At 43.2% G+C, this 25,404-nt stretch overlaps 1 protein-coding gene across 2 annotated transcripts in view; it reads left to right on the top strand.

Moving 5' to 3' along the window:
• Positions 1–25,404, top strand: part of PPM1H (protein phosphatase, Mg2+/Mn2+ dependent 1H) — a 272,860-nt gene that overhangs the window by 95,475 nt on the left and 151,981 nt on the right. For both annotated transcript variants that reach the window (XM_021091936.2, XM_084956249.1), the window contains one exon: positions 8,624–8,789. In XM_021091936.2, coding sequence (XP_020947595.1) covers positions 8,624–8,789 — 166 coding nt within the window. The remainder of the gene's footprint in view (positions 1–8,623; positions 8,790–25,404) is intronic.

Genomic DNA, 25,404 nt, shown 5'->3' with positions numbered 1-25,404 from the left:
AGATTGGTTGGCTGTGGGTGCGTGGGTTGAATTCTGGGCTTTCTATTCTGTTCCACTGATCTATATTTCTGTCTTTGTGCCAGTACCATATGGTTTTGATGACTGTTGCTATCACTATTTGCAGATGACATGATACTATACCTAGAGAATCCTAAAGACTCTACCACGAAACTGTTAGAGCTCATCAATGAATTTGGCAAAGTCACAGGATACAAAATTAATACACAGAAATCAACTGCATATCCATATACTAACAATGAAAGATCAGAAAGAGAAATTAAGGAAGCAATCCCGTTTACTATCACATCCAAAAGAATAAAATATCTCGGAGTAAACCCACCTAAAGAGACAAAAGACCTGTACTCTGAAAACTGTTAAGACACTGATGAAAGAAATCAAAGATGACACAAATAGGTAGAAAGATATACCATGCTCTTGGATTTGAAGAGTCAATATTATCAAAATGACTATACTACCCAAGGCAATCTACAGATTCAGTGCAATCCCTATCAAATTACAAAGGCCATTTATCATGCTGTCTTGACACTCTGTCTCCTCCACCTGTTGGTACTTAATCACCTTCCAAAATGTGAAAGCCCAACACCTCCAAAGCAGTCTGCTTCCTTCTGTCCTTTCTCCTCCTTGGTAAAACCTGCCTGGCTATTGACCGAATGGGCTAGGATGACTTTCTGCTCCCCTTCCTACAGAGATGGCTGAAACCATCTGGGAGAAGCTATTATTCTTAATCAATATTCTGGCTGTTTCTGCTGATGGCTGTTATCAAAGACTTAGGTTCCTAGTTAGAGCTGTGGTTTTCTGGCACACCAAGAAGGAGAGGTTATTAACTTCCCTTGGAGCCAGGAATTAAGTTGTCCTTATGTTCCAGCCCATCTGGGAGGTCAGTAACCACTTCAGAGAATCGAATGAAACATTGCCTAGATTACCTAGAAAAGAGAATTTTAATAATTGATCGCTATATTTGGTCTCCTATAAATGATTTCTCACCCCTCTTCCCACAGCATTTTATTGTCTGTTTCTCAGTTATATATGAATCAGCAATATCTTCCTTCACTTGATGGCCTTTCTAAAATGCTTGCTCCTTCTTACCCAGTGGAGTCACTGCCTCCTTAGCAGTACTAACACTTTGTGTAAGCTTTTTAGCATAAGCTGTTCAGGCTTTTAAAAACAAAGCAAGAATGGAGTTCCTTTTGTGGATCAGGTTAAGGACCCGAGGTAGTTTTGGGAGGATGCAAATTTGATCCCTGGCCTTTCTCAGTGGGTTTTGGCTCCAATGTTGCTGTGGCTATGGTATAGGCTGGCAGCTGCAGCTCCAACTCAAACTAGCCTGGGAACTTCTATATGCTATAGGTGCAGCCATAAAAAGCAAAGAAAAGAAAAAAAAGAAAAGAAAAAACAAAGCAAGAGAATAATACTAAAAAAATCAAGCCAGACCAAATTCTGGACTTGGTCTTTTTCTGTGGGCCTGGGACCTGAGCCTCTGAGCCCAGGCGCCTGGGGTCCCAGAGATGGTATCTGGTGGCAGGTCTGGGGGGACCTAGAAGCAGCACATTCCTAATTTGCACAGGTGCTTTCCTGTGTACAGAGCACTGTCACCTGTGTGGCTTGAGCATTGTAATAACTTTGAGCAGAGGGCTCAGAGGAGTGGGTGGGCTTACTCTAGGTCCTTGTTCTGGAAGTGTCACACCAGGCCCCTTGGAGGCTCTGGATGCCTGGAGGTGGTACTGTGTCCTTGAGGCCAGCAGAGGATCACTGACAGAAAGAAGAGAGAAGAGGGTCCCCTCAAACTCACGTAACTGGATAAAGTCCTCTGGGGCCAGCAGAAAAGGCAACTGGCTTTGTATTTGATATATTATTATTAAATAATAATATCAAGTACTTCTGATATGCCAGGCACTGTTCAATACTTTTTATGCCAGGGCATTTAATTCGAACAGTACCTCTGTGATCAGAAGTGACTATTACCAACCCCATTTCAGAGACAGAAAGTAACTTGCCCAAAGAACACACAGCTAGAGCCGGTGAGAGGCAGAGACCAAGTCTGGACACGGGCCACCTGCCCCTTGTCCCTGTTGGTGCCTCTTGCACCCTGCTGAGTACTTCATGGTGCTGGCAGGCAGGGGATTGGTCATGACACCTGTGACAGGTGGGAATCCTATCCTTCCAGAACAAGTCCACTGTGGCTATCCTTTGTGGATCAACCATCCTTGTAAATCCTTTTGGAAACAGTTCCATTGCAAGTTCTCTGGGCCAGGGGCTATTGTGACAGAGGCTCACTACTTGAGAGTACTCACCCGTTGGAATTTAGTGATAGGAACCTGTTCTGTGTGTCATCCTGTCAGGTCAATGTCCTTGAGGTTTCGAGCAGATGAGGAGGCAGATTACTGGGTAATTTAGCAGTTGCAACTAAAACTAGGACTTCTCTGCTGAAGTGCAGGTAGAACTGATTTTTTTTAAAATGTATGACTAGGAGTTCCCGTCGTGGCGCAGTGGTTAATGAATCTGACTAGGAACCATGAGGTTGCGGGTTTGGTCCCTGGCCTTGCTCAGTGGGTTGACGATCCAGCGTTGCCGTGAGCTGTGGTGTAGGTTGCAAACGCGGCTCGGATCCTGCGTTGCTGTGGCTCTGGCATAGGCTGGTGGCTACAGCTCTGATTGGACCCCTAGCCTGGGAACCTCCATATGCCGAGGGAGCGGCCCAAAGAAATAGCAAAAAGACAAAAAAAAAAAAAAAAAGTATGACTAGAATATTTCACAAACAGAAAGAAGGAAAACAGGTTTCCCAAATGTATGTTCGTAGCACAGAATGAGTCACATGTTCTTTTTATTGATTTATTTATTTGGCTTTTTAGGGCTGTACCCATGGCATATGGAGGTTCCTAGGCTAGGGGTCCAATCGGAGCTGCTGACCTACACCACAGCCACAGCAACACAGGATCTGAGCCTCGTCTGCAACCTGTACCATAGCTCTTGGCAATGCTGGGTCCTTGACCCACTGAGCAAGGCCAGGGATCGAACCTGCATCCTCATGAATGCTAGTCAGATTGGTTTCCGCTGATCCACGATGGGAACTCCCACTTGCTCTTTTTAAATGGGTTCTTCTACTGCTGTGATCTTATGGTCAGATTCACACGTGGTATTCAGGTCATAGCTTCAAGTTGTGTCTGATACACACATATATTTTTGACTTCTAAGACCTTCAAATTCTGTGTTTGCCTGTTTTTCAAAAGGGAAAAAATCTAGGTGTTTTGGTCCAATTGAAGGTAGGCTGGTAGGTAAACACAGTCCGTAAAAGAATTTAACTTTTTCATGATTCAGGGAAAATATGCCCCATACTTCTAAGGGAGGAAAGAACAGGGTGTAAACTTAGCATATTGAAGCTATAGTAGCTAATCTTTCCCTTCGGCCTCTCACAATTCTCTCACAATTTTAATCCTAATTTCAAATTTTTCCAGTTCTTTAATTAAGATGACTAAGATCCCTTCTCCCTGACACAGTTATTTTAGCACTTCCCAAAATAATTTTTTGTCTTTTTATGGCTGCACCTGCAGCATATAGAAGTTCCCAGGCCAGGGGTCAAATCCAAGCTGCAGCTGCTGGCCTACACCACAGCCACAGCAACTCAGGATCTGAGCCACATCTGAGACCCATGCCACAGCTTGCAACTCTGGATGCTTAACCCACTAATCGAGGCCAGGGATCACACCCGCATCCTCAGAAAGACAACATCAGGTCCTTAACCTGCTAAGCCACGACAGGAACTCTAGCACCTCCCAGGATTTAATCTGAGAAATACCACTCCAAACTAAGGTTTGGAGAAGTTAAGCGACTTGACCAAACACCCTGCCATCCAGTAGTTCTAACTTTAAAAAGGGAAGGACAGTGGTGGCCAACTTGGAGTCCACAAGAGGATTGCATGAGTTAATTACTCCGTGTAAAATGCTATCAATAACTGGCACATAATTAATTCTCAACAAATGTAGGATACTGTTATTACTCCATATCTAGGAAGTAGTGGAATCGATTTCCATCTGATTTCACTCATTCATTCAATAAACATTTGTCGAGCACCGGCTCTGTGCTATGCTCTGGAGAGATAGCCCATGTTCTTAACCACCATGCTTTATCACCTCCAGTTTAATTTCAAGGAAGATATTTTCCCACTTTGTAGGAAATTGGAAGATAGTGACAGCAAAGAGATGATGACTCATGATCCACCAACATTTTCTTTTTAAGTCTTCAAAATAAGTGCAATGGGTGGGTATTGTTTACATAAAGAATTCTTGTCTTCCTACTGTATGGTATAGGGAACTATATTCAGTATCCTGTGATAAACCATAATGGAAAAGAATATGAAAAAGAAAAGACTATATATAACTGAGTCACTTTGCTGTACAGCAGAAATTAACACAACATTGTAAATCGATTATACTTTAATAATTTTTTTTAAAAAGAATACACATCTTACAATGATTCCTGTTGATCTCAAGATAGGGCTGACTGTTTGCTGAAGCAGAAGACAAAAAGAGAATGTAGCTACTGATACAGTTATTCACATAAAAAATTATTGAATATATTAATAGCAATGATGCTTCTCAACTTGGGAAACAGTTTTTCTCCATTTACTTTTAGAGGAATTGGAGGTTTTGATTTACATTTAGTAAACAAAGTTTCTGCCTTTGAAACAGAAAACGAAATATTTAAGTTCATAAAGGTCAAGCTTTTTAAAGCCAAAGTAAATTGAGAAGAATCAAGTCTTTCTCCTAAAGCTGTATGGAGTCAGGAATTTGAAATAATATGATATATGGGATAAAAGTTTTATATTTTCAAAAGGCAGTGGCTTTCAATTAGTACGACTTTATCATCTGGGGAATATCAGCTATTGGACCAGACAGGCTCCCAGGGTTGGCGTTGCTATCTTCCCTCTAGGTTGACATTTCTGACTTTGTGATATTTCATCAGTGTCACCTACAAGGTGCAGTCACATGAAATGGCCAAGGAGGTCCACCCACTATTGTTCTTTACCGTTCCCTGGCCTCGATGAGTCATTGCAGGACAGCCTCCCCAACCAAGTGCTGATAAGAATAGACACACAATAAGAAAATAAAACAACGGAGAGCTGAATCCAAAAGAGCTGGGGACTCAGAAGTGTGTCCCCAGCTCTGCTGTGTTTAGCTGGGTGACCTTGAACAAGCCACAGTCTTCCAGGGCCCTGGGTTTCTCATGCGTGAAATAAAGTTTCCAGGATCTCTTAGTGAAGTTAGGTCAATTTTGGAGTTTCCTATCCACCAAGAGAGATAGGAGACAACAAAGCACATTGAGGAGACAGTGACTCGTGATTTATGTAATTATAGTAGCTTTGTTGATGTTGGAAAAACAGCGGTGGCGGATGAGTCAACCCAGCATGTAGCTATTGGAGATCAGTGATGCTTTTTTTATTAGAAAAGAAAAAAAAGGCCTGACTTAAGCATAAGTTTAGGTGCCAGTGGTCAAGAAGATGCCAAGTTCCAGCAGTAGCAGCCAGGATCTTGTGCAGAGGACAGTATGGAGGGATGCTTGTCCTGAACTTGTTTTCCCAGCTGAACCCCCACTTCAGCTTTTTCTAGGGAGGATGCTCGTGGGCGACCATGAGGTGTCACATCACCATCCAGCTAACCATCCACCCTAAACATGTTGCTTGGAAAGTGACTGGTGGTATTTTAAACCTCCTGCCTCTGCCTGGTTTGGTTCTCCAAGGATCCGTGTGAAAGGGAAACTCCAGCCAAATGAATGTTCTGTATTAGGAGCTCTAGCAGCAAACCCCTGGACCAAACATGGGCTAATCTAGAGACAAGGCAGATCTGAACCATCCATCTTTCCTCTTTCCTCCTTCCTCCAGGTGCCCTCCAATAGCCAGGGAAGCAGGGAGGGAATCTCCTTTCTCTCAGGCTTGGACTTGAGATTGCCTAGTCTGCTTGCTCCGTGCTTCCCTATAGACCAGCAGGTACTGCCAGATGTTTGCAAATCCCCATGTATCATAGGAAGAGGTGGGGCCGGGGGCAAGGTATTCCTCACTCCAAATCCCAGCTGTGACCTTGGGGTCACTTACTTAGCCTGGACAGGATGTGTGATAATTTTAGTAGTTAATAGCTTAATAATTAATAGTTAATGGTTAAGAGTTTAAGAATTTCCTGTGCAGGTAGCCTGTGTCTTCACTGTGTCATCAAGAATTGCATTTTGTTCTTTTTTTAAATTTATTAAAGTATAGTTGATGTACAAGGTTCTGTCAATTTCTGCTGTACAGCAAAGTGACCCAGTCATGCATGTATATATATAAGCAGGACCTCATCGCTTATCCACTCTAAATATGATAGTTTTCGTCTACTAACCCCAAACTCCCAATCCATCCTACTTCTTAAACCATATGAAAATGTCACCTCCTCAGAGGAAAGAGACTGAGGGTGGGGCCAAAAACTAGAACTTTGAACTCTTCCTGCCTCCGTCCCTTCAACTCCCAGAGGGTGTGATGAGTGCTGGAGGCAGCTTTGACCTCACCAAGACTGGCAGGGATCCCCACCTCCTTACACAGGCTCCAAGGACAATGATTTTCAAACTCTGTAAGCAAACTTAAAAAAAAAGCCAAAATCCTAAGACTGTCACATGTACAATGAATGAAAGGCTTTTGTTTATAGAAATATGCTTAAGTTGAAATGTATAATAAACACAGTAAATAAAACAGTTTTGAGTAACCCAGAAATTTGAGATGGAGAGCTAATAGATGACTGATAGGTCTTTTTCCTATAACATGTAGATAGGTAATTGCAAATGGTATTTTTTTTAACAGTTCTCCTTCCAGTCAAGTGATATTGGTCAGTTAAAGAGAAGAGATAGAAGGCTTATTATGCCAAATCTGCCCCAAATGTACAGACAAGCGTGTATTTGTTCTCATGTTAACAGGTGGGAATGAACTTTGAAATTACTGTATTTTTCCCATAATGCTTATACATTTGAAAAATAAATTTGAAGTAAATGTTAAAACATTTGAAACACCTCTGTGGACTCTGAAGGTTTGATTGAAGACTGCTCAGAACACACTCCCTGAGGTCTTAAAGCGCTCAAATCTCAATTGGCTCTGGTTCCTGTTTGATTGTGATGTATTGGCTTACAATTTTCAATACAGAAAGCCTTTTGATATTTTTAAAATGGTGAAATTTGGTTTTTTTTTTTTGGTCTTTTTAGGGATGCATCCAAGGCATATGGAAGTTCTCAGGCTAGGGGTCAAATCGGAGCTGCAGCTGCTGGTCTACCTCACAGCCACAGCAATGAGGGATCCAAGCCATGTCTGCAACCTACAGTGCTGTTCACGGCAACACCAGATTCTTAATCTACTCAGCCAGGCCAGATTGTACCCGTGTACAATCTGGATGGATACTAGTCAGCTTCATTACTGCTGAGCCACAACGGGAACTCCTAAAAAATGGTGACATTTGAATAAGGTCTGCCTGCAGCCTGGTTGACAAGTGTTGAATCAGTGTTTATCTCATGTTTTGATACTGTACTAGGATGAGCAGTGTTGCTTCGGGGGGAAGGTGGGTGGAGACTCTGTGCTATTTTTGCAGTATTCTCTGAGCCTGTAATTATTTCAGAATGTAAAAGTGTTTTGAAAAGTCATTTGAAAATGATCTTCTTTCTAATTAATTGTCAGGAGGGAGTACAATAGAGTGGTGTGTATACCATGCTTTCCAAGAGGATTTCCATCTACTGTATTTTTTAAAAAAGCATCTTTCTTTCCTGGCCGTTGCATCTATATCCTCCACACTGCCTCTGTCACCTACTGTGACACTGTTATTTTGGAAGGGATTGCCAATGGCAAATCAAGGAGAGACCTTTTAGCGGCTGCTTAATTTCTTAATAAGAAAATGCAGCTGAAACCCAAGAGTTCATTCTGCAGTCACCTGATGCAGAAAACGGTCCATGAAGGAGATGGTATGTTTTTTTGAAGCATTTCCTGTGCTTAAACCATTCAGTAATTGGGCCAAAATGTTATCAATGTGCCGTGAGATGTGTGTGCACATCGGTGTGCCCTGTATGATGATCCAGTGCGATGAGTGTTAGTCTCCAGGAGAAAAGGAAAAGAGGGGAAGATCATTTTAAAAGAACAAACCTTTGATCCATTCCCTTCTCCACGTGTAAAGTAAAAGTGGTCACAGCAGCCATGAAATCCAGTATTCTGTCCCCTTGGATCCTTACAACGTGCTGTAAATGACCGCCTTGTCTTTGATAAGATTGATGGTGGGTTTGCTCTTTATCACGCGGAGAAATGCAGCAGCATTCCCCGAGCCAGCCACCTATCTGCATTGTAATTGGCAAAAGGGTGATTGTCTCCTGTGTTTTGGTGGGGTTGATCGCATCTATCAGATACCTGTGAGGGTGAGCTGAGCTCAAAACATATATTTGACAGGTGCTAATAGAATCCCATCCAAAAAAGATCAGTTTACTCCACCAAGCGCGGGAGGCCCTGTGCATTAAGTAGGGCGCTGATTTTGTGCCAGTTATGGAGACTGCCTGGGCTCTCAGCTTTCCAGACATCAGCCTGTCTGACCGGCTTTTCTGGCTTCTCCTCCAGGGTTATCAACGCCGGGAAGAGCACACACAACGAAGACCAAGCCAGCTGCGAGGTGCTCACTGTGAAGAAGAAAGCGGGGGCCATCACCTCCACCCCAAACAGGAACTCGGCTAAGAGACGGTCCTCCCTTCCCAACGGGGAGGGGCTACAGCTGAAGGAGAACTCGGTAAGACCCTCCTCCTTCACCCTCCACCCTGTTCTCCAGTGAGCGGAATACACAGGCCCTGGCCCCGCGGTGAGATGTTTGGAGTGGAAGAGAAAGTGGCCCTGTCCCCAGAATTAGTGGAGCGGCAGGTCTTGCTCTGGGTATCACAGCAAAGGTGACATATGGAGTTCAGAAGAGCTGGTGTTTGGCTTCTCAGTCCTTAAAGAGAACACCCACATCATATATGGGTTTTGTTGTAAGAATTTGTGTACAATACTTGGTGGTTTTATCAAGGTTTTTGTGAAGGAGACGGTCCCTGGAAGCCTCTCGGGAGGAGTGGAGGTAACTCTAGCCATTGGCTTGCAGCCCTGCTGCCACTCTGCCCCTTTCCCCCGCTTGCCTGTCCATCAGGGCTGCCCACGTGGAGCCTGTACGTCCAGATTGATATTTGTTTCAATTGGCCCAAAGCCCTTGCATCCTATGGGGCGGCCCTGCAGACTGAATGCCCTGCTGACAAACCATAAAGCATTTCTTCTCTCTCCGATAAAGCAGACGGAGGCGTTCCCACTGTGGTACAGTGGGATTGGCATCTCTAGAGCTGGGATGCAGGTTCGACATCCTGCATCCTGCAGTTCGGATCTTAGCCCTGGCCGGGAAACTTCATATGCCGTGGGGTAGCCAGAAAAGGAACCAAAAAAAAAAAAAAAAAAGTGCAGACATGAAGCAGACATCCTTGGAAAGTTCTGAAGAAGCTCTCAGAGGAGAATAGGGAAGAATTAGCCCTCTGTCCATCAGCAGATTATTTAGTCCTACAAGAAAGAGACATTAAATGGGATGACCTAAGTATAACTATTCTAGTGATCTTGAGGATATATGTGTATGCAAGTTTTTACAGGATTGTCAAAGATCTAGGAGTCTCTTCTTAATCAAAGTAACAGTGTTTTATCACATTGATTCTTAGGGAGTAAGAGTACTGATTTATTCTGTTCATATTAGGTCACCTTAGGGTTAGAAAATAGTGACCTGCTGAGACCCATCAGTTGTACTTGTTTTCAAGGCTGGAGGAAGCATCGACTACACTTCTCCCAAAAAGCCAGAGGCAGGGACCCAGATGGGCAGGGCAAAATAATAGTGGTCACACACACAGGCTTTGGAGTAAGACCTTTCAGAACAGCCCACTGCTTAAAGGTATTTAATTTTGCCATAGTTATTTATTCCTTGAGCCTCAGTTTTCTCTTCCATAAAAAGGAATAAATATGGTGGAAGAGGCTAGTTGGAAGTAGTAAATCCAGCAAGAAGTCCTTGGAAAATCATGAGCCGGTATCTTCCTTAATAAATCCTTGATCAGTGTTAGCGATTGTTATCAAGTCTGTACCACTTTTGTCACTCTCTGTGGATAGGGCTCACTGAATTTTCTCTGTTCATTCATTTGTAAATTGGAGATGATATAATTTCTTTCATACTTTTTTTTTTCCCCTGGTCTTTTTAGGGCCACGCCCATGGCATGTGGAAGTTCCCAGACTAGGCATCGAACCAGCGCTGCAGTTGCCGGCCTTAACACCACAGCCACAGCAACGCAGGATCTGAGCTGCGTCTGCAACCTACACCACAGCTCATGACAACGCCGGATTCTTAACCCACTGAGCAAGGCCAGGGATCAAACCCACATCTTCATGGATACTCGTCGGGTTTGTTACCACTAAACCACAGCGGGAACTCCCTCTTTCATACCTTCTTTCTTGATGGACTCATTTTGACGATTGAGGCATTATGGGAAAGGGCTCGGAAAATGTGAGACATCAGTGATCATTGGATAAGGGTGCCAGTGACTTAGTGTTGCTCTTTCCCCTGATGTTCTCCTCTGCCACTGGGATATAAACTGATTTCTGAAAAAATAAGTCAGTCTTGACATGTGACTGAAGGCTGGTTGGTGAGGGCATTTTTCCCTTGTTGAGCTACGTTCCTCCTGGAAATGGAGCCAGGGGTAACTTTTTAACTTCCTTTCCTTAAGAACACTGAAATGGAGCATAAGCGCTTTAGGATGGAGCCATGACCCTCCTTTGTGATGGTTCCGAATCTCTGTGGGAAGCCGCAAGCAGGTGCCATGCACCACAGGCCCATCTTGCCCTCTGTTCCTGCTTCAGCCATAGCAGCTTCACTTCTGTCTGCCTGGCATGTTAAGCTTCTTATGAGAGTTTAAGGCAAGAGTTATGCTGTCTTTTTCTTTAATTGTGGGAACATATACATAAAATAAAATTTGCCATTTTGACCATTTTTAGGTGTAGAATTCAACGGCATCAAAGACATTCGTGTCGTTGTGCAACCATCGGTATCATCCATCTCCAGACCTTCTTCACGGTCCCAGATTGAAACTCTGTATCCATTAAACACTAACGCCTCATTCCTTCCCACCCCCACCCCCACCCCCAGCCCCTGGTAACCACCATTCTCTTTTCTGTGCCTGTGCTTTTTGACCACTCTAGGTACCTCCTATAAGGGGAATCATGCAGCACATGCCTTTTTTTGTAGCTGGCATATTTCAATGATCATAAAGTTGTCGAGGATAGTCCATGTTCGAGGATGTGTCATGACTTTGTTCCTTTTTAAGGTTGAATAACACTCTGTTGTATGCATACATACCACTTTGTTTATCCGTTCATCCATTGATTGACACTTGCTTTCATCTCTGGTCTATTGTGAATAATGCTGCTATGAACGTGGGTGTTGAGCTACGTATTTCAGACCCTGCTTTCAATTCTTTGGCATATATGGCCAGAGTGGAATTGCTGGATGATATGGTAATTCTGTTGCATATTTTGAGAAACCAACATACTGCTTCCACACCAGCTGCATCATTTGACAAGGGTTCTCATTCCTCCACATTTTTGCCAACACTTGTCAATTTCTGTGTTGTTTGTTTTTTAAATAATAGCCACCCTAAAGAGCTGAAGGGGTTATCTCATTGTAGTTATGCGTTTCCCATGATAAGCCATAGCATCTTTTCACGTGCTTGGTATTGGCCAGCTGTATGTTCTTTAAAGAAACATTTATTCAGGACCTTTGCCCACTTTTAAAATTAGGTTGTCTGTTTTGTTGAAAACCATAAAAGTGTGAAAACCATACCCTAGTGTGCCAGGTGGCTCACTGAGCACTGGCTGGGAACTGGGACCTGGGTGCTAAGGATTCAGCAAGGAATAAAACTGACAGCAGTCCCTTCCTACAGGGAACTTGCATTTTTGAGGGGGACAAACAATTAAAATGTATAGCCTGGCAGATAAACACTATGGAGAAAAACAAAATAGGGATGTAGAAATAATAGGAGGTGTGAGGGGCAGGGGTGATTAAAAGAGGTGTCACTTAGAAGGTGACACTGGGGACAAGGACCGAAAGGGCAGCTATTGAAAAGAAAAGTATTCTGACAACCTCGGCAACTGCAAGGATGGTTCTCAAGAATCAGCCAGGAGGCCCACAGGGCTGAGCAGACAGAGGAAAACTGGGTTGCAGGTGATTTGTCAGAAAGGTAATAAGAAAGGAGTGAGGCAATTTGCAGGACCTCAAGGCTGTTATCAGGACTTTGGCTACTGCTCTCAGTGAGCAATTTGCTAGCAGAGATCACTGGATATACTGCTTACAAGAGGCCAGCAATTTTTCCAATCTAAAGACATTCTTAACCTCAAACATGATGGCACTTAGGAAAGGGCATTGACAACAGATGGCCCAGGGCAAGTATCTCCAGGAGACAGGTAAGGTGGGTCTCCCCCTCTCCCCCGCCCCCCGTAATTTTCTTCCTTTACTCTGCAAACACGTGTTGAGTTCTGAGTGTGCACACTGAGCCTTGTGTATGCACACTGAGCTCTAAGTGTGCACCCTGAGCCTTGTGTATGCACGCTGAGCTCTGAGTGCACACACTGGGCCTTGGGCTGAGGAGGTGAACTCGGTACTATCACCGTGCTCCTTGAGCAGAACTGGGAGGGAAAAAGCATCAGTAAGCAGCAGCCCTGCAGGGGAGGGAGCTTTAGGAGAAAGAGGAAAATGCAAGTCGTGTGGAAGCCTCACTCAGTGGCCGCTGGTGGTTTGGGGAACAGCAGAGGAGAGGGGCTGGGTCAGGGGAGGGAAGGCTCCTGGGAGAAAGCGCCTTTTGAGCTGTTGTGCTGAAGAGTGAAGAGGAGTTTATTAACCAAGCAAGTAAGAGAAAGGGGAACATGTTTGTGCAGAGACAGGCCAGCATGGCTCCCCTTATTTCAGAGCATGTGTGTCGTGTGGTCACTTGGAGTGGGGCTAGACACGAGCAGCAGGCAGGTTTTACCCACAAGAACCATTCAATGCCATAATAAGCTGGGTAATTTTAACCGGATGACTTTAGACAGAGGTATAACAGATTGATGACAGTGCTGAGGCTGACTCAGGAAGACTAGGGGAGCAGACCTGGAGACTCGGACACCTAGGAACCTGGCTCGTGCAGAAATCTGGGTGAGACATGATGAAAGTTCAAAATGAGACAGTGGTTAGAGCCAGGAACCAGTTCAGAAGAGATGAAGGGAAAGTGACCATTGAGGTGACCACCTGTGTGGGACAGGGACCATGGCAGATTTCAGCCCCGGGGTGCTGGTCCTGGAAAGTGGATCCCTGGAGCAGGCACGGGTCCGAGGTGAGGGGCTGTGCAGGAATGGCGACTTGCATTGGTAGTATTCCGACTTTCCAGGGGGAAGGGTTTTATGGGAAGTTGGAGCTGAAGGACTAGAGCTCAGGAGCACGTGTAGGGAGGCTTAGGACTCAGGAGTTAAAGGCCCAAAAATTCTGGGAGGGGAGGGGGGGGTATTGCCATGGGCCACAGAGAGATCAAGAAAGAGAAGGATGAGAAAAATGGGCAAATACTCTTCTAGGCGAGAAATGGGGCAACAGAATAAGTAATGGCATCATTATTTGCAAACAGAGAGTTGGCAGGCATGACGGATGGCAAGAGTAAGATGGATGGGTTCTCTCCAGATACACGTGATGAATATCTCCCTCCTTCCTTGATCTCTTCATCCCCCATAAACATATTAAAATCAAAATAAATGTTTTCACAAGATTTCTTTCATGTATAATATCACCACCTTCCTTGGAGACTGAAGAAAGACTAAAGTTTCCTGTAAAATCACATTAGATTCACGATGAAAAGAGGAATTATCACAGGAATTCTTTTTATGTTGGGAACATCAGTGATGTGCAGAGGAATTCAGCAGAAGTATAACTTTGTATTTGATGACTTAGAGTCGTTGAGTAGCAATGAGATGACTGTTTCTTATTACAGATAAGTATTACTTGGTGACAAGATGTTCAGACAATTTTAGGCCCAGCTTAATGCCAGTTTTTTTAATAGAGACTTATTTATCCTATTAGTACAAGTAATGTTTTATCCAAGGAAATCAAATTAATCCTTCTGTTTCAAAACAAACAACATTTTTTATGTGGATAAAATAATATACACTGGGAGTTCCCTTGTGGTACAGTGTATTAAGGATCGTGTGTTGTCACTGCAGTGGCTCGGGGTCACAGCTATGGCCCGGGTTTGATCCCTGGCCCAGGAAATTTCACATGCCACAGGCTCTGCCAAAGAAAAAAATATACACTGTATTTTGCCTCTTCTGAAGGAGGCATTTACTAGAGGGCCATTGTTTCCTATATTTGGCTGAGCTCTTGTCAGCAGCACTTTTTTTTTTTTTTTTTTTTTTTTTTTTTTGTCTTTTTGCCTTTTCTATGGCCACTCCCAAGGCATATGGAAGTTCCCAGGTTAGGGGTCTAATCGGAGCTGTAGCCATAGGCCTACATCAGAACCACAGCAACGCGGAATCCAAGCTATGTCTGCGACCTACACCACGGCTCACGGCAACGCCAGATCCCCAACCCACTGAGCGAGGCCAGGGATCGAACCCGCAACCTCATGGTTCCTAGTCAGATTCATCAACCACTGTGCCACGACAGGAACTCCAACAGCACCTTTCTTGAAAGAAAATACAAATTACAGATTCTGTCTTCATATAAGGAAAATGTCAGGAACAGAAAAAACCATGTTCAAAAGAAGTTATAAAACTTAAAAGGGATACAGGAGTTCCCATTGTGGTTCAGCGGGTTAAGAACCCAACTAGTATCCATGCGGACTCAGGTTCAGGTGTTGTGTAGACTTTTACCTGAAGAAATTGCTAGGGGATATAGTGAATTATTTTTTGTCCCTTATTCTTCCTTAGAAAATACTCAGTAATGCGTCCAGTTTTTTTCTTTTTAGAGTTTAGTGAAATAAAGAAAGCAACATTTCCTTTTGAGGAATAGAGAAATTTTGAGATCTCTGGCTGTGAAGCAGATATGAAGTGGATGTATTCTGGACAGACTGGGGGTGGATCTTTTCCTGTGCCTGCCTCCCATTGGGTAGTTGGTGTGTGAAGAACCACTAGCCCACAGCCAGGCAGGTAGTGAGATGCTCTGTGGCAGTGTGTAATCTCCTCAACTTTCCTACGCCTCTGACTGTGTGCGGGCGCAGGTTGTGTGTCTAGGAAAGAAGAGAATCTGGAATGCCAGCATTTCTGAAAGACTGTCATACATCATCCATTAGGGAAAATGCTGTAAGGCTATTGAGGGCAACACACTTTCCCCAGCATCCTCCTGCCTGCCTTCCACTGAAGGCTTTTTTTTTTTGCTTTTTAGGGCCGCACTTGTGACATATGGAGGTTCCCAGGCTAGGGGTCGAATTGGAGCTGTGGCCACTACAAAACTGGATCCTAGTTGCATCTGCAACCTACACCACAGCTCACGGCAACACCGGATCCTTAACCCACTGAGGGAAGCCAGGGATCGAACCCACGTCCTCATGGATACTAGTCAGGTTTGTTAACCACTGAGCCGCTATAAGAACTCCTCCCTGAAGGCTTTTTAAGTAACCCGATCATGGTTAGTGGGAACTAATCACCATTACTAGGCTTCCTTTTTCTTTTCTTTTTATTAAAGTACTGATTTACAGTGTTGTATCAATTTCTGCTATACGGCATAGTGACCCAGTCATACATATTTTATATATATATATTCTTTTTCTCATACTATTTTCCATCATGGTCCATCCCAAGAAACTGGGAGATATATATAGTTCCCTGTGCTGTCCAGCAGGACCTCATTGCTCATCCATCCTAAATGTAATAGTTTGCATCTTTCTTTCCTTTGATGTGAAAGATGTGAAGCACTCTTAGGCATTGTACTGACCATCACCTGCAAGTGAAAAGAGCTTTTCCAAGAGCTTTTGTTTTTCTGTTCCCAAGGACCTAGTCATTCTAGGAATGAGATCAAAAGAGCAAAATGGCAGATGACTCCTCTGAGGACAGAGAAAGTGTTCACTCTGAAGGCCCTCTTATAACTTTAGTATTAAGCTGAGAGGCTCCTGGCCTTATGTAAGATGTGTGGGTAGGAGACAGGGCACTGTGGCCACAAAGCAGGGCATGTTTTCCCCCACATCTGACTCCCTATCTTGGAACGGATTGTTTTTGGCTTAGGATGAGACTTGTGGACGCATGCAGCCTAAGTCTTATTTCCTTCAGAGCCCCCTTATGTTGTTTAATTTAGTCAAAACACATCAAAGTGTGTGGTTTCAGTATCTGTTAGTTCAGTGTCTAATTACAATAACAGGAGATGGCTGAGTCCCCATCTCGGCCAAGTTCATCAGCAGGGGAGAAGAAAGCTGATTATCATTCTCAGCAGAGGATGGGGCAGCACTGTGGGAATTCCGGGCAAATAGGATCCATTTGGGGTGGGGAGAGGAAAAAAGGAAATGGGAAGGGGGCATTTCACCTCTCTCAAGATTTGCTGTCCTTTTCACTTATTTTCTATAAGAAGGACTCGTCCACCCCCTAGAACATAAGAGAGAGGTTGCTCGTGGCTCCACAGCAGCAGCCCTTCTGGAATATTTGGCCACACTTGGCAGTCTGCTTCCTGCAATGATGTCAGCTATAAAAAACAACAGGAGAGGCCTTTTAATTCTCTCATCGTATTTATTGCTATAAATTTTTGCCTCTTAATTGAGGTTCTTGTTCTGCGCACGTCAGGAAAAACAGTTCCATTTGTCCACTTAGATTTTTTGAAGCAGGAGTACAGTGGCTTCTCTCAAAACTCTTCATCTCTTGGTCCCAGGGATGGGAACGCTTGCCAGTGATGAAGAAGAATGACTTTACAACCAGTAATTGTTCAGGATGATGTCTATTAGCATAACTTTTCAATTCCCTCCTCGGAAGGTGTCGATTTACTCGGAGAACCGGGTTTGACCCTAGTAGCTGAAAACACAACTCAAACCTGGTTCCGCAATAGAATTTCCAACTGGCACATCTTAAGGGTGAAAGAAAATAAATGGTGCCGAGGTAGAAATTTCCCCTTGTTTCACTGGTAATCTGATTTCGCCCCAGCTTTAGGTGGGAAGAGCATTGGCAAAGAGCAATAAGTTCTTGAGATTTTCTTTTCTTCTTCTTTTTATTTCTTTTAAACCCAATACTCAGCATTCATATGCCAGACATGAATATTGTCTGGCTTTGCCAGTATTGATTCATGTGACCTCATAATACATACATAATATGTGCTGTTACTAGCTTTATTTTACTGATGAGGAAACTGAGGCACTGAGCGGGAAGGTGTGGAGCTTGGAGGCCCAGGCAGTCTGGCCTCCGAGTCTGTTCATACTGGTAACGTGCTGCCTCTTTATCCATTAGCAGTTCAGAAACGTGGCAGGAACATCTCTTTAGAAAAGTCTGAAATGAAGGAAGAATAACTCCTAATGTTCATATATATATATGTGTGTGTGTGTGTGTGTGTGTGTATGAAATTTCGATGTAATTTGATGCTAAAATTTGTCTCATTTCCATTATGATTTCTCTTTTTTTATTACATAATGAATTTTATTACATTTATAGGTGTACAATTTCTCTTGTGAATTAGGAATTATTTAGCAGTCTCCCCTGTCAGCTCAGAAACTGGGTACCAGCTCGTCCTGAGGCAGGTCAAGAACAGAATAGAAATGAAACTGTTCATCATATTGTCCTTACGGCCCACTTCTTCTCCCTAAATTATAGAAGGCCATCGTTTGCATGAAACCAAGGCAAGTGGGAAAAGCTTTCTTATTGAATAACGAGTGTCTGAGTTTGAATCCCAGCTCTGCCACTCATTAGATGTTACCTTGTGAGACTAGTTGACCTCTCGATGCCTCAGTATCTTCATCTGTAAATTGGGGATGATAGTTCCTACCTCACAGGGTTATTAGAATTAAAGGCGTTAATAAACCAGGGAAACCAGAGGTGTGCCTAATTGCAGAAATCTTTGCTATTAATATACTATAGTTATTCTTCCACTTCCTTCATTTGCTCCACTTTAGGCAAAGTTAACTATTTTTGAGGTCTATGATGAATAAATATGATTAATGTTTCATATGCACATAAATATGTTTTTTCATGTAATGAAGCTAAGTGAAGCAAACAAATTAAAAAATGAGTTAAAACTACGAAAAGTGCTCGGAACAGTGCCTGGCATGTAGGGAGTGCTCAGGTAATGTTGCCTGCAGTTATTCTGATAGTTGAGTTAGCAGCTGCATTTCAGTATGGTTTCGCATTATTTCTGTTTCTACTGTAAGCTAATTTAGGGAGACGTCTTTGATGTGTAAAGTCATAGCTTGAGAACATTCCCGAGCTAATTTTCGCATCTAGAATAAACCGCAACACGATTTAGCCAAAACTGTCACAAACTTTATCCTTCCTACCACTCAGAAATGAATATTTATTTAATAGCGTTTTAACATACGGGACTAAACTGCCACGTACAAACAAAGCCAAAGCTACTTATCTTACATCTTGCCATCTCATAAAGCAAAGGAAGTGAACCAAAGAGATCTGCATTGCGTGTTGTCAGACCCTGAGAAAGTAGGCGTGTTCTTCTATATGAGAATTAGGGGTCTTTCCCGGTCGGGAACAAATGATCTGAATAATTTAGTCAGACAGAGAAGGATGGTGAGAAGCAACAGGCTACCGACGCTCTGTGGGCATGAGTCCAAGTGGACAGCAGTAGAATGTGGGCCTGGGAAGGACTCGTCACGTAGTTCCTCAAGCTTCCCCAACACCTCGGCTTCGTCATCCACTTATTTATTCTTCCTCCTCTTACTGTGCCGCCCTGAGATTGGATGAAGAACTGGTGATTGCAAGCTCTGTGGGGGAAAGGCCTAAAACAGATTTTCTAATTCTGCATTATCATCCTCATGCAATACCTTGAAACCTGGCCAGAAACTTGATGGAACACGAGCCATACCACAGCTTACAAGCGGGGATCCAAGGGACATGTGTCGGCGCTCTGTTTCCCCAGTGGCAAATCCATAATCTCGTTTCTTTGGCAAGAGCGGAGGGGGGCAAGTGCATTCCATGCTCATACTGAGCTTTTTATCGACCAAGGGACTTCAGTCCAAGTGGGGGTTCCGCCTTTGTGATACTCCTTTCATGTTGTCGATAAAGACCCTCCTCAGGTTACTCGAATACCCTGACGGGTTGGGGCAGGGAAGGGAAGTGGAAGGTCAAATGTGTCTTCGGGGAAGGCAGCCCAGTGGGGGGGGTCACTGTTTCCCCCCATCGCAGGACAGCTATTTCAAGTTGCAGTCTCCAAACCATCAGTTCAAGGCAATAATTTTAGTATGTACCCCCAATATATGTGTTCATTTGTTGATATATAACCATACCACTGAATATCCATTTAGTATATATTTAATAGTTATAACAATACATTAAATAGTTTTAAAATAATTTAAAGGCAATAAAGATAAAAAGGCAACATTTTAAAATAATAAGGACTAACAATTACATGGTGTTTATTATATGCCAGGCATTGTTCTGAGTGTTTTTCACACATCAACCCATTTACTGTCTTGCTAAGAGCAGGACTCCTGTTTCCATTAACTCATATTTCAAGACACAATGTGTCACCAACAAAAGCGAACATGGAGTTGTGGTGCAGCAGAAACAAACCCGACTAGCATCCATGAAGATGTGGGTTCGATCCCTGGCCTCGCTCAGTGGGTTAAGGACCCGGCATTGTCGTGAGCTGTGGTGTAGGTCACAGATGTGCCTCGGATTCCACCTTGCTGTGGCCATGGTGTAGGCCAGCAGCTGTAACTCAGATTCAACCCCTAACCTGGGAACATCGTATATGCCGCAAGTGTGGCTTTTTAACAAATAAAAAAGCGAACATAAATCCATAGTTCAGCTGTCTCCTTGATCACTTCAGATACTTTGGGCTGGAATGATTATTATTATTGTCAGATAGGGCTAGTTGTCATGGCTTGGGGTAGGACGTGCTAGCCGTGACATCTTATTTGCTCATGTTTTCTATCAGTAATTTTTTTTGCAGGAGTTGTTTTTAAAAGCTGTGGTCTAGTTAGTGAGGGGTAATTAGTTTAAAACTTCATGGTGTCATGTGGAAGACCACCTATTGTGGGCCCATGTCCCCAGCAATAGGTCACAATAAACACCAGTGCTCCATGGCTGTCGAGACGTGCTGACCACACGAGGGCGCCCGTGTCAGGCTGTGTGAGAAATCCTAGCCACGCTTAATTTCTTCTTCTATGTTAGGTGGAAAAAGACAAGAGAATTTCTGATTCCAATTTTCCTCTAACTTGCTGACTGAGCATTTGAAGCTCCCTCTCTACTTTTGCATGCTCTCTTTTGGGAAGTGCTCATCCCAGAGGGAGAGCAACGAGGGGGTTTGCAAATTGTTACAGCTTGTGCAGTGGGGGTAAGGATGCAAAGCCTGGTTTCCTCGGGCAGGTACAAATGTGTCAGACCCCATTTTTTTAGTTTTCTTTGTATTTCCTGCCTTACATCTAAACACTTCTGTCGGGCTGCACAGGGAACACTGGAGTTTTTCTCTGGAATCTCCCCTTCTTGGTCAGCATGCTGTAGGAGGGGCTGCTCAGTGCCTTCCAGATGGCTCATGTCTGCTCTCTTGCCTCTGGGTCCCCCAGAGCTGAGGGGCAGGCAATATGGCCTCTGCTTCAAGGGGGCTGAACTGATGCTACAGATTTTTGACATCCTTGCTTAGCTGAGCTGGCGTTATTACACCTGAAGCTGCGTGGACACACACTACTTGTCTCAAAACTTACTTTAGCTACTTGTTTGATGGATACATTTCTGTTTGGAGCAGGCGTATTCCTGTTAAAAGGCCCAAGGAGCCCTTTCCATTTAGGACTTCTTGTTTTAAGTTCTGGCACAGGAGATGATCATGAAAATACGAAAAAGATAATAAGCAATGTGATTAAAAAGCAGTTTCTAGAACCTTAGAGAAAGGAGCATATAACTTTGAGCCTACTATAGAGAAATTGTAAAAAAGAAACTTTGACTTTTAAATTTCCAATTTGTTACCTTCTGGAATCTTTGTCTGGTTGCAGATGTATTCCTGAAAAGGGATAGGAGTGTGTGTGTGTGTGTGTGTGTGTGTGTGTGTGTGTGTGTGTGTGTGTGTGGTGTGTGGTGTGTTGTAAATTACATATAAGACTTTTTTTTTTTGGTAAATGAAAATTTGAAATTATGTCAAGAACATGTTATTCTAAACTGGAAGAGTTTGATTTTCCAGGTGTAGAGCTTTGTTATCCTGAACTGATAGCTCAACAACATTTTCTGATGTCTACAGAGAGTAACGTGTGGCCACTGCCAAGAATTTGGAACAGTCCGCCAGTGGCCTAGGATGTGTACACAATTGCTAATAAGCAACACACAAAATAAAATAGTGCCGTGGTGCTAAAGAGTCACAGAAGCTAGGGAGATTAATTACACAAAGTTGCATGTATTAGGAAATTGGGATTCTGTAACTTGGAACCTGAAGAATGGGGTTCAAGTCCTGGTATTACCACTTAGAGTTACTTGATTCTTCTATATCAAGATAAAATGGGGTAAGGACGCCCATGTTATGGTGGTGGGGTGAGGATTTAATACAATAGGTACTCTGTAGGTATCCTTTGAACGTAGACTTTCCACAGGGGAAGGGAAGTAAGTAGAAAGGAAGTGAGTGGAGTCGCACAGTGGAGGACAGTGAGCATCCTCCTGGCAGGGTTGAAAGGCAGGGGCTGAAGTGTACAGCTTGGTTTCCTGGTCGGGGGTTGGTCCTTACTGCTCCTTGCCTGTTCATGGTGCCCACACCCCACCACTGCGCCATTGAACAGTGAGTGTAAGTAATTACAGTTGCTTTAGATTGTTTCTCTTATACGCTGGACAAAATGCTGCACATTCTATTTTTTTACTATTTACAGATTCTTACACAGTATAGTTAACTGTCCTTTGGGTGTCCAGTTTTATGAATGTTAACATATGCGTGGATTCATAGAATCACCACCCCAGTGAGGATACAACAGTTCTATCAGTACGAGTTATTCCCTCTGGTTAGCCCTTTACACTCGTACCCTCTCCCCACCCCTAACCCCTGGTTGTTTGCACATTTAATACATATTATACACTCTTGTGCCACCAGGCACCTCTCCTCCTAACACACTTGTAAGTATTCTAGGTTGTTACTCCAGGAGCTCGGGAACCATGATGTTCTTTTTTCCTGCTGTATCTCCGGTGCCCAGCGTGAGCCGGGCATGTAGGAGAGAAAGGTCCCAGACGTGTATAAAGTGAATGAATCTTTACTGCCTGTGTCCTAGTTTCATCTTGTTCTTTAAACAAGGAAACCTTTGAGAGAAGTTAAGAAATTTGCTCAAGATCCCATAGTAGTAAACTGCAGAACTCAGGTTTGCCTGTCCTCTTTCTGTTCTAAGACTTATCAAGACAGAGGGGATTTGTTGGCTTGTGTTAACTCATTTGAAAGGGCAAATATTTAAATAGCCACCTTTTTTTTTTTTTTTTTTTTTAAGGCCTGCATCCGCGGCACATGGAGGTTCCCAGGGGAGGGGTCGAATCAAAGCTGCAGCTGCCAGCCTACACCACAGCCCCAGCAACGCCAGATCCGAGCTGTGTGATACGTACACCACAGCTCATGGCACCACCAGATCCTTAACCTGCTGAGCAAGGCCAGGGATTGACCCTGTGTCCTCAGGGATGCCAGTCAGATTCGTTTCCTCTGAGCCATGATGGGAACTCCTAAATAGCCAACTTTCGAAATAACCATGATGTGGAGTTCCTGTTGTGGCTCAGAGTAACAAACCCGACTAGTATCCGTGTGGACACAGGTTCGATGTCTGGCCTCGCTTTGTGAGTTAAGGATCCAGCATTGCTGTGAGCTGCAGTGTAGGTTGCAGACATGGCTCAGATTGGCATTGCTGTGTCTGTGGTCTAGGTTGCGAGCTGCAGCTCAGATTCAGCCCCTACCCTGGGAACTTCCATATGCAGCAGATGTGGGCATAAAATAAATAAAATAAAGTAAAGTAAAATAAAATGAAATAAAATAGAATAAAATAAAATAACCATGATGTGTCGATGTGTTGACACCAATGACAAAGTTACCCTTGGACTGTTCGATAATGTGAAAGCTGAAACCCAGTTTATTTACCATATAAACCCCAAATCTTATTCTCTGAACTAATAACCAACTGAGGGGGTGTTCTTCCTCCTAACCACGTGAGGGGTGGATGGTGCCTTTGGCTGTGGCAGGTGGCGTGTGGGACAGGCTGGGCAGAGGGTGTTGAATGCAGCTGTGGCTTTCAGTTCCCTCCTTTGGCACCTTTACTTAAGCCAAGCAGGTGGCGAACACAGTTCTCCAGCTTCCCATGCATATGCCTTCAGTCCTTGGTTCAAAGGACAATGCAATAGCAGATTGTACCTCTTAGTAGGGCACAAGTGCTGAAGAAAGTCTGGTTTTCAATAGCTCAGTCCTGCAAGAAGAGAAATCCAGTGGGTTGTTTTATTTTTTTTTTAATTTTTTTAAATTAAAGTATGATTGATTTAAAATGTTGTGTCAATTTCTGCCCTATAGCAAAGTGACTCCGTTATACGTACATATACACATTCTTTTTTTATAGTATTTTCCATCATGATCTATATCAGGAGATTGGATAAGATTCCCAGTAGGACCTTGTTATCTATCCATTCTAAATGTAATAGTTTGCATCTACGAACCCCAACTCCACCATCTATCCTACTCCCTTCCCCTGCCCCCTTGGCAACCACAAGTCTGTTCTCCATGTCTGTGTGTCTATTTCTCTTTTATAGATAGGATCATCTGTGCCATATTTTAGATTCCACATGTAAGGGATATCATAAGGTATTTGTCTTTCGCTTTCTGACTTACTTCACTTAGTATGAGACTCTCAGTTATATCCCTGTTGCTGTGAAAGGCATTACTTTGTAATTTGTTATGGCTGAGTAGTATTCCATTGTATATATGTACCACATCTTCTTTTCATTTTTTAGTTTTATTGAAATATAGTTAATTTTCAATATTGTACCACATCTTCTTAATCCATTTATCTGTCAATGGACAGGTTGTTTCCAAGCCTTGGCTATTGTGAATACTACTATGAACTGCTATACTACTATAGTATACTATAATACTACTATACTGCTGTGAACATATAGGTGCATGTATCTTTTTGAATTATAGTCTTTCCCAGGTATATATACCCAAGAGTGGGACTGCTGGATCATATGGTAGTTCTGTTTTTAGTTTTCTAAGGAAACTCCATACTGTTTTCCATAGTGGTTGTACCAACTTATATTCCCGCCAGCAGTGTAGAAAGGTTCTCTTTTCTCCACACTCTCTCCAGCATTTGTAATGAGGCCCATTCTGGTGGGTGTGAGGTGATACCTCTTTGTAGTTTTGATTTGCTTATCTTTAATCATTAGTGATGTTGAGCATCTTTTCATGTACCTATCAGCCATCCATATCTCTTCTTTGGAGAAATTTCTATTTAGATCTTCTGTTCATTCTTCAATTGAGTTGTTTGGTTTTTGTTGTTGACTTGTATGAGTTGTTTGTGTATTTTAGAGATGATCAGTCGCATCATTAGCAACTGTTTTCTCCCATTCTGTACCTTGTCTTTGAGTTTTTGGTTTTTTGGTTTTCTTTTTTTTTTTCTTTTTTCTTTCTTTTTTTTTAATGGTTTCCTTTACCATGCAAAAACTTGTAAGTTTCATTAGGTCCCATTTTTCTTTCTTTTCTTTTCTTTCTCTCTCTCTCTTTCCCTCCCTCCCTTCCTTTATTTTGTTATTTTTTTTATTTTTTGGCCAGCCTGTGGCATATGGATTTCCTGGGCCAGGGATGAGATCTGAGCCACAATTGTGGCCTAAGCCACAGCTGTGGCCACACTGGGTTCTCAAACCCACAATGCTAGGCCAGGGATCCAATCTGTGTCCCAGTGCTCCCAAGATGCCAGTGATATTGTACCACAGTGAGAACTCCTATTTGTTTATTTTTGGTTTTATTTCTATTGCCTTGGAAGACTGACCTGATAAAACATTTGTATGATTTATGTCAGAGAATGTTTTGCCTGTGTTCTCTTCTAGGAGTGTTATGGTGTTGTGTCTTATGTTTAAGTCTTTAAGCCATTCTGAGTTTATTTTTGTGCATAGTGTGAGGATATGGTCTAATTTCATTGACACACATGCACCTGTCCAATTTTCCTAGCACCACTTGCTGAAGAGACCATCTTTTTCCTATATTTACA

The sequence above is a fragment of the Sus scrofa genome, chromosome 5, assembly GCF_054392235.1.
Source record: "Sus scrofa isolate SSC_HxYL_T2T_F1_AM1 chromosome 5, Sscrofa_HxYL_maternal_Yorkshire_Landrace_v2.0, whole genome shotgun sequence".
Lineage (NCBI taxonomy): Eukaryota > Metazoa > Chordata > Mammalia > Artiodactyla > Suidae > Sus > Sus scrofa.
Note: the sequence above shows the minus strand (reverse complement) of the source record. Positions and strands in the feature narration are given on the sequence as shown.